Below are 9,801 nucleotides of genomic sequence, written 5' to 3'. Positions count from 1 at the left end.
AATTAACTATAGGGTCTTGCGCCTATAGGAAACCAGAACTCAGATCATAAAGACCTCGCAAAATTAGGGCAAAATCTCTAGGTAGTATCTTATCTACAAACCCATTTGCCTTCCCAAAATTTACCTCGGAACCTAATTCCGTTAAATCTCCCTCTCCTGAAGAAAAGAAAACAAGCGGGCGGAGGCTGGAGCCGAATTTTCGGAGCCCACAAATGCATGATATTTTAGTGCTATGCTTGAAGAGTTGTTGTGGAAAGGTCTCATATATATGATTGGAAAACCATCCAAACAAGATCTTTAACTATCGATATGTAGGTCAACATTCTAAAGTGTCTTTGTAAAACCTAAAGTTTGGGTTTAACCTTCTTTTGGAGATGGCAATGTATTATGGCCCTAAAAATGGATAAAGAAGAGCCTTGCTAGCTTCTCTTGGAAAACATTATAATTTCGCTCTAGTTGATTCCAAACATTTTTTGAAGGCATTGATCATAAGTCTAAGCCAATTATGTAGAAAAGATAGATGTTATGGAATTCAAAATCTTCATAATGGAAAACACTATTGTGAGTCATATATGACTAAAAACAACTTGTGCTTCCAAGACATCAACCATTGTTAGTGTGACAAATTCAACAACAAGGGTCTGCTCATTCCTCGTTACTAATGATGGGGATTTAAAGAATTAGATGGAGTCTTGTCACTGCCTCTACATTGGTTTTCATGCATGGAAAATGCAACCTTAGGAGTTGTTTTTATGTTGTTGTTGTTGTTGTATGTTGTAGTGAATCATACATTAATTTTAATGATAATTCTTCTTTCTTAGGAGTCAATTGGCTGATACTTTTGTTCATTATAATAACCTTCTTGGTTTGAAGTAATTTGATTTCAACAAGAATAACAATCCACCATTTTATTGCAAAGTTAGTGAAAAGTCTTTTGTTATTTATTGTTGTACTAATAATTTCTAGATTTCATGACCAAATTTAAGGAATTTGTGCTTGGCCAAAATAAAATTTACTTATTTCATCAATAAGATTTTTGTGATGAACTTTTGATATATGTGGTGAAGATTCAACCTAGTTTGATTAAACTTCTATAATGGATGGGAGAAGAATTTCAGTGGTAGCTCCTATTTTGTCCCGTCATATTTAATATAAATCTGGTACATATCTTTTTAATATTTTTAACCCGAGTACCATCATCCAAAAACATTATGTTTAGGATTAATTATATATAAAAAAGTTTTAGTTATTGGTTCAACATATGTCCAGTAATTGAAGGTAATTGTCATTCGTTAATTCGTCTATGCATTATGATATTCCATTGATTTTGTTTGAAATGGTTTCAATTTACATTCATTGTGAGGAAGAGTCTGATTAATTGTAGCCTTGTTGAAGACTATAGATTTATTGGTTAATTATAATTATGTTGGATTTCAACACACTGTAATGAAAATGAAATCATTTCATAAAATTTTCTATGAAAAATGGATTCTTTGGAGACAGATTTATTCCCAATATACCTTTCTAAAATTTACTAAGTTGAGGAAATAGAATAATTTTCTTCATTAATTCCCAAATTAATTCAATACTGGATTTAGTAATTTGGTCAAAAGTATTGATTTAGATTTTTTAAACTATCTGATTTTGTGTGAGACATTATAATATGGGCATTTGGTCCATAAAGATATGTAGTTAGACTAATTATTTTTTATTTTGAAGAAAAGGCTTCACCTCTTTCGCGACCTTTAGGTGAGAAGCCGCCTTTGATTGTTTATTTATGCTGAGTCATTGGGTCCTCATCTTGGGGGTGATTTTCCCTTGCTCGTCATTGTAAATATTCTCTAGCTAAAAAATTAGGTAAAGAATTTGATAAACTTTTGATATATTCAATGTCAAATTAAAAAATGGATTGAGCTTGCCAAGTTACAAATATTTGTTTGGCAGCTAAATTTTTGACATCCTTTTGATGAAATAAGTGAATTTTATTTTTTTCGCCTAGGCCATGTATTTTAAATTTGGTTATGCAAAATTATTATTGACACATTTAATTGCTTATGCAACTTTGCAAAGAATAGTGAACTGTTATCATTAGTGTAGATAAATTAATTCAAATCATGAAGGTTATTTCCATGATTAAAAGTATTAGCCAATTGACTTGAAAGCAGAGGAAAAATTCTCATTAAAATTAATGCATTATTCACTACGATGTAAATACCCTAATGAAAAGTTTGAGCAAATAAAGGCTTGAATAGTGCTAGCCTGTGAACAATAGTTAGCCCATGTATTCTTAGAAGAAGATGAAATGTCTCAATCAATTGAATGAAATTGTATTCATAATTGAAGAATCCATCAATAATGGGGAGAATTTAATTTATAAATGAAAATATTAGAATGATTGTCGATAGAATAATTCATAGAAGATAAATTATTTTCCTGTCTTCTTAAAAGATAAATTATTAGAATAACTGTTATCATCACTAGCCTTTCATTGACAGGAAAATAAAGCGCCAACCAAATGGAGACTTATTGGTTCTTCGAAATTACATAAGGTCTAATTTGATGAAGACATCATATGACATGTGAATTCAGTTTTATTTTGCTTTTAATTCCTTTAAATTTAGGCATACAATGTGATTTGGGAATCAAATCAATAGGCTGATTAGAAAAAAAAAAAAAATGAGAAGATCATCCATGATTGTGATTTGGGTATTTGATTGTGAATAAATGAAAGGGATGTTGGACATTGATATTTTGATGATGTGATTCATTGAAGAAAATTTCAATGGTGTTTATTTCTTGATTGCGCTGTCAAGAGAAGATCAAGTGAGCATATTCCATTGGTGAAGAAAAAATGGAAATTAGAAGTTTAATAATGAAGATTGGGAGGTAGAAAATCTAGACCATTAATTGAAAATCAAAGGGACAATAAGAACGATTTTATGGACTAGTCCAAGGAGCCTAATCTATTCGATCAATCCTAGATGGGAAGAAATTTGAATGGTTTGGGATATGGATTAATTTGAATATGTTCCAAATAAAAATATTACCTGCTTTTCGTAGCATGTGAGGAAACCGCTTGCCGGTTGTTCTGAGGATAGTGTTTTTATTTTTATATTTTGTTTTGTTTGTTCGACTTTCGATTGTTTTGATGTTTTATTTGGATGTCGGTTTTCTAGATTGAATCGAGTTTGTTCTAGTTGCCCTAGTGTTCTCCTCTATTGGCTCTTTCTTTCTAGTTTGCCTGCATCAAAAGTGCTCGAACAAAGGCTACTTTTTCAAAAATCTACCTAGCTAGTGTTCAAAGATTAATAAACCAACTAAATCAATAGCTCAAGAAGAATGATACTAGAGGAGTGGAACTTGCGTAGAGAAGAAGAGATTAGAAGCAAAGATGAAATAGTGAGGAGAAAAGATAATTGGAACAAGCTCTCAAGCTTTTCCAAGAAAGGAGAAGAAACCCTCAGGTTTTTAGAGATTTTTTTTAAGATAATCAACGACCTCCTCATGTCAAAAACATCTCTAATTTATAAGATAGAAGGGGGCAGCCAAACAATCATTTCACCACCATCTAAACCAATAAAAAAAGACCAGAAATAATCCCATAACAGCACCCGAAAAGATAGCACAGAGAACCGGGTAAAAGCAGCCACGGGAAAGGAGCAGGCTCCCAGGGAATCGGGACAGAGCAGGGGGAGCGGAATAGCCTACGGGAAGGAGCAGGAATCAGCCACAGGAAATAGCACCAGGGAGAAACCGAGGGGACTCAAAGAAGGGGAAAAGGCAAGGTTCCAACTCAACTTAATGAGCTTTCAAGTGCAATTAATCCTCTAAATAATGAGCTAAAACATCAGTTCAAGCATTAAGGAGCTAGAGCCCAGTAGCTCCCAAAATTTTAGCTCAAACCCAAAGCAGCCAAGGCCTAACCCGAGAGGGAACAAGCAGCCCAAAGCCAAAAAAACCCAAGAAGCTAGCACACCCAAGGTTTGCCATGCCCAAGCACTACCTACTCATGATCATTGGATGTTCTCCATCATTGGATAGCATAAAAAATCATAAAAAACAACTATAATATTCAAATTACAATAAAACGAAAATAAACTAAAATATGCATGCATCAACTTTGGTGTGTTGTCAAGTCATTTTGATGGGTTATTGAGGGCTGTATATGATATACTGAACATTTTGTTAAAAGAACTTGAGTTGTTGAAATAATTATCTTGCAGTATTTGGAAGAGGGTTATCAGTGTAAATTGCCAAAGTTGTCCTATTCTTAATCAAGAGGATTAGACATAGAGGGCTAGAATTGAGTTGTGTATTAGATGCTGAATAACTTTTATTTGAAGAAGAATCTTCAGATACTTCCAATTTCCTACTTGCAAATTGTCCCTAGAAAACAATTCTTTTGTTGTAGCGATAGAAAGTGGGATAAATAGGAATAATCAGAGATTTACACCATTGTTTTAGATTGTAGCTCTTGAATTAGCCTCCCAAATATATTGTATATGAGCTGACCTCAGCCCAAGGAATGGATTATTATTTCATCGCCTGGTGATGAGCGAGGTTGCTAGAAATTTAATTTTACTAGTTTTCCTGTATTTTGGAGAGAGAACTTGAGCAACTTCACTAGTCCTTCGTGGCCACATTTAGGTAAAGGATACCTAATTCATTAAATTGTAATAGTTCTCATGTATTTTGAGTTGCATTGTATTAGTTACAAGTTTTTTTTTTAATATCTTGAATGTTGCATTAGTCGTGCTAGTATTTTTGTGACACTTAGAATGTTATTTTGACATTTTTTATATCTATACTTGCTAAACCCTCTTATTACATGGATGTGATGGATCTGTGTATGCAAGTGCCTAGCAGAGATCGCTTGGGAAGGCAACAACCTTCCTTTTAGAGTATTGATTCTAACAATCTTCATTGTAGAGTATTGACTACAAGTGCGCCTCCATGGATATTGCTTTGGAAGGTACTGACCCATATGGGTGCTTGGATACTTAAAAGGGGTGGTGAGACCCCTGTTGTGATGCATTATGCATTTGTGAATAAGTGACTATTAAAGGCATGAATAAATGGATTTTGTATATTGTATTCTTGTGATTGACTCATCCAAACCCTTGTTAGGTTGATTGAGATACTTAAGTTATGATATTTTCCTTGCACTTAATGATCTCTTTATATGTAGTATTACCTTTAATGTATTGATAATTCTTTCATTGAATTTATTTAACTCCCATTTCTTATATCCCCAATAAGAAGTCAATTATTGGTACAATGTATATTTGCAGTAATTCTGCATCAATTCTATTTGATTCTGATGCACCATACTCATTTTTTACTAAAATGACTTGTCAACGTTTGGATAATTAGTTTTAAATTGTGGATAGATTCTTAATTCACATTCGTGACGTAAAAGATATAAAGTTAGCTCATATCGAGGACGTATGTATTCTTAAACAATTACCATATGTTTTTCAGATTAACTTGACTAGTCTTCGTCATAACTGCTGAGTGTTAACAATAAAGGTGATGTTGGGAATGAAATTGATTTTCAAATTGCCTAATCAAATGGCAACTATTGAGCTGTAGGAGTTGAAGTGCAAATTCAATGACTTGCTAAGCAAGGTTTATTCATTTTTTCTCCCTATACTATTTGTAAAGAAAAAAGATGAAAGTACTTGACTAAATCAGCAACCGAGAATTGAATAAAGTGGTGGTAAAAAAGGTACTCTCTTCCAAGAATCTAAGACTAAATGGTTGAAGCAATTGTGTTTTTCAAGATTGAGCTTCATATGAGATACCCTTAATCGGAGATCAAAGAGTGGGATGGTCGGGCTCTTAAAACTAATAATGTCACATCTTGCGGTTCTAGGCCCTCTGTTGCTCGTGTGCTAGTTAAGCTTGATGTCACCAAACAATATCCCAATAGAGTTTGGGTTGGACTTGAAAATTTCGGTTACATTTAGTCCGTCATTATGGAAGAGTTTCATTCTTATTGCTCTTACTGCAAATCGTTGGGTCATTCAAGTTCTGACTGTCGGATTTTACATCCTAATCTTGATAAAAATCCCGTAGTTAACAATGTATCCGTTAATGAGGGTGAGAGGATTGCTAATGGTGTACTCGCCAATGTTAGTGTTGACTTAACATTACAAGGTAATGTGGTGAATTTGGAAACTGGGCTTTTGCTGCATCTTTTTTGTGATTCGGGATAGTCTGATGAGTCTATCACATTGGTTACCGTCAACCCTCTGGGTTTGCCTGGTTTGCCTTCTGTTATTTCTATTTCGGAGAATATTGATGGTGTTAACAATGAGATGGCTGGCAAAGAATTATTGTTTCCGGTGGTTACCATTTTTGATAATCAATGTGCATCTCCTTTAATTAATTTTCCTTGTTCTAATCAAGAGGATTGTGAGGGTATTAATAAAGATCTTGCTAATAATTTGTCCTTAATTCCTGCTTATGATTATCAGCTGGTTGTCTCCCTTGTTTTGGTTGAGAAGGCTTCTAAGGAAAATGATTGTCATGATAACTTTGATGATGCAAATGTGGGTTTTTGCGATGTTAACAACAACGTTGTGAAAATCGGACCGGACAATGAACCGGAAGAAGGATAGGTTCACGGTGACCTGTCGAACCGAGGTCGAACCGGATGACGTAATAAATAATATTATTATTAAATAAAATAAAATAGATGTTAAATTTTCTTCTTATACATTCATTCTAAATTGTATTTTCATAACCCCTAATTCAAATAACATAAACATGACATCAATTAAGTTTATGAAATATAAACAAATAACACATAATATAAGTGTCACATCAAATTAATCAATAAAACATAAACAAATGCATAGCTTTTGGCATCAAACAAAATGTTCATAATTTCATATCAAGTCAAACTTCAAAGTTTAAACATAAATATGTATATAAATCTAGAAGTCATCTTCTAGATTTGAAGCATCAAAAATGATATCCCTAAATCTTTGTTCATCAAAACACTCCCCTCCAAAAGCATCAATATCATCATTGCCAATTATTTCATTATCATTTTCAACATCATCAAGGACATCATCATCTGCATATTAGAAATACAAAATATTATATATATATTAAACATCACTTTCACATGATATAACTTAAACCAACTATGTACTTACTTTGAGGTTCTTTAGTACAACTAGTATTAACCTTTTAGGCAATAGGAGTGACATCTTCAGCATATATTTCATTCTCTAAATTCTCCATAACAAGCTCTGAAATTGGTTCTTCATCAAGCACCCAAAAATTCACTATCTCTATGCTTGTATAATCCAAAGGATCGTAGTTTCTTTTTTTGTTTGAAATCTATAAAATTAATATAAAACATCATAAAAAAATTATTCATGCTTATATATAGAAATATTTAAATACAATCATACCTATACCTCAAATTAAGGTTGTTCCGAACAAATACAAGATCATTAAGCCTTTGATGCTCTAGATGATTTGGTCTCTTGGTATGAATTTGTTCAAATACACTCCAATTTCTTTCACATACAGAAGATGAAGAGGTTTGACTTAGAATTCTAACAGCCAATTTCTGCAAATTTGGTGCACTTGATACGAACATTTTCCACCATTCATCTACAAAAAGTTAAGTATTATTTATTTGATATGCATTAAAGAAGAAATGTATACTAAAATATTGGCTTCACTTACCTGGCTGCATTTCTTTGGCTATTGATAGTGCAATTGGCTTGCCAAAACTCTCTAAATTATCACGGAAAAGTCTAACCTCATGCATTGCTGCTGATGATTTTGGACATATATCTTTATTCCTAATCAGCTCAATTAAACCTTGCAGTACTTCAGGTTTCTGGCAAAAATTTTCTTTATCATATTGAAAATGTGGATTAAGAAAATAAGCTGCACAATGTATGCCTAGTTTTAGCTGGCTATCCCATCTCGTCTTTATAATAGTTGTGTAAGGTTTGTACATCCTTTTAGCATTTCTAAACATGCCCTTAATGGCTTTCCTTGCTCTGTACATGCCATCATAAAGAAATCCCAAAGATGGTTTCTCATCAGAACCCATAATTCTCAGTAACTGAATTAAAGGGCCAAATAATTTGGAAGCTAGCAAACCATCATTCCAAAATTTATTATCCAAAATGATAGATGATACTTCTTTCCCTTTCACTATTTTTGATATCTTTGAATCAAAGAACACTTTGCTTGTTATGAAAGCCTGTACGTAGATTTTGTGATCATATATGTTTCTCAAAGTTATAAAAGTTGTAGCAAATCTAGTAGCACCGGGCTTGATAATTTCCTTCCATCCATCTCTCTTTCTAAGCCAACCTAAAATAAAAACATGATTATAAACAAATATTGTAACCTTTGATGCTCTTTTTGCAAGTTCCTGAATATGAGACATGTTTCCAATATCTTTAAGAATAAGATTCAAGCAGTGAGCAGAGCAAGAAGACCAATATATATTGTTAAATCTTTCATGTAGTAGTTCCCCTGCCTTCTTATAATTTGCAGCATTATCTGTTACAAGTTGCACAACATTCTGTGGTCCTACCCATTCAACAACTTCACAAAATAACGGACATAAAGTCTTGGCATCCTTCGTAATATCAGAAACAACCATAGATTTTAAGAAGGCTACACCCCTTGAACTGTACACAAGGAAATTAATTAAAGTTCTATTCTTGTTATCTGTCCAACCATCAGCCATGAGTGTGCAACCTATTTCAGTCCATGATCTTCTATATAAATCAATCAACAACTTACATTCCTCTTTGCAATCTCTTAGAAGATTAACCCTCAATTTATAGTATGATGGCAATTTATACCCAGGTCCAATTGCAGCTATAGCATCAATTGCCTTTTGTGCAAATGCTGAGTTTATGGCATTAAGAGAGATGCAACTGTCAAAAAACCACCTAAAAATTGCCAAATCAGCACGATGTATTGCTTCTTTGGATGCCATTACACTCTTCAATAATGGTTGAGAGAACCTCCTTTAGTTCTTGGTGCAAAAAAATTTTCTATTTCATATATTTTTCTCTTCCCTCTTTTAGTACCTTCATGGTGGGCATCAGATGATTGTGACTTGGGAAGTGACGAAGAGCCCCTTTCTTCATCCATATGCTCATCCACAAACAATGCTGTGCCCTGCTCTAACCCCTCCTGGGCTTGTTGTTTTTTGTTTTCTATTTCTTTCAGATTAGCGCATCTGATGACGAACATCATGTGGGACTTTTTTGCATGAAGCTATGTTACCTCTAACTCCTGCTAAATGTTGTTTTATCCTGTTAATGCCTCCACCTTTATATATAATCCCACAATGTGGACATCTATATCGTTTTTTTCCATCTGGGCATTTACTTTCAGTACAATGATTCCAAGCAATGTCAATCTTTTCACGCACACTATGCGAAGAACTTGTTGGTGGGTCCATTCTAAAATAAAATATATTACTCAATAATAGTCAATACTCATATTGAAATATGTTCCACATGAAGCAACAAAAGCATAGACTAATCAAAGTTATCTATATAAAGCAATTTAACAAATAATATGAAATAAAATGTTAGGCATGTTTGCATTGGGTACATCATATCTTATCAAACAAGCAACTTTTTCATAAATATATTTTAAAAGGAATAATTGTCTTTTAAATGAACATATAAAATAGTAAATTCTAATTGAGTTTAACAAAATAAGATAATAAATATACATCTAACAAACTCTACCACCATACAATAAATCATATCATCATTAACAGAATATGATAATAAGAAA

The 9,801-nt window shown here is 33.0% G+C and overlaps 1 protein-coding gene across 1 annotated transcript; it reads right to left on the bottom strand.

Annotated features, from left to right (window-relative positions):
* Window positions 1-6,941: 6,941 nt before the first annotated feature.
* On the bottom strand, window positions 6,942-9,249 carry LOC110107434. The gene is made up of 3 exons (XM_020837699.1): window positions 9,081-9,249; window positions 7,708-8,895; window positions 6,942-7,084 (listed from the first exon to the last, which is right to left on the bottom strand). The coding sequence occupies exons 1-3, from the start codon at window positions 9,247-9,249 to the stop codon at window positions 6,942-6,944; spliced, it is 1,500 nt and encodes a 499-aa protein (XP_020693358.1).
* Between the last annotated feature and the right edge of the window lie 552 nt (window positions 9,250-9,801).

Source organism: Dendrobium catenatum, unplaced genomic scaffold (genome assembly GCF_001605985.2).
Source record: "Dendrobium catenatum unplaced genomic scaffold, ASM160598v2 fragScaff_scaffold_853, whole genome shotgun sequence".
Lineage (NCBI taxonomy): Eukaryota > Viridiplantae > Streptophyta > Magnoliopsida > Asparagales > Orchidaceae > Dendrobium > Dendrobium catenatum.
Note: the sequence above shows the minus strand (reverse complement) of the source record. Positions and strands in the feature narration are given on the sequence as shown.

Excerpts from the sequence above, each read along its gene's own strand:
- LOC110107434 (XM_020837699.1), bottom strand. The coding sequence starts at position 9,249 with ATGATGTTCGTCATCAGATGCGCTAATCTGAAAGAAATAGAAAACAAA. Across the intron at positions 8,896-9,080 it reads ATCTGATGCCCACCATGAAG|CATTTGCACAAAAGGCAATT; the intron begins GTACTAAAAGAG and ends CCATAAACTCAG. Across the intron at positions 7,085-7,707 it reads AGCCAAAGAAATGCAGCCAG|ATGATGATGTCCTTGATGAT; the intron begins GTAAGTGAAGCC and ends TCTAATATGCAG.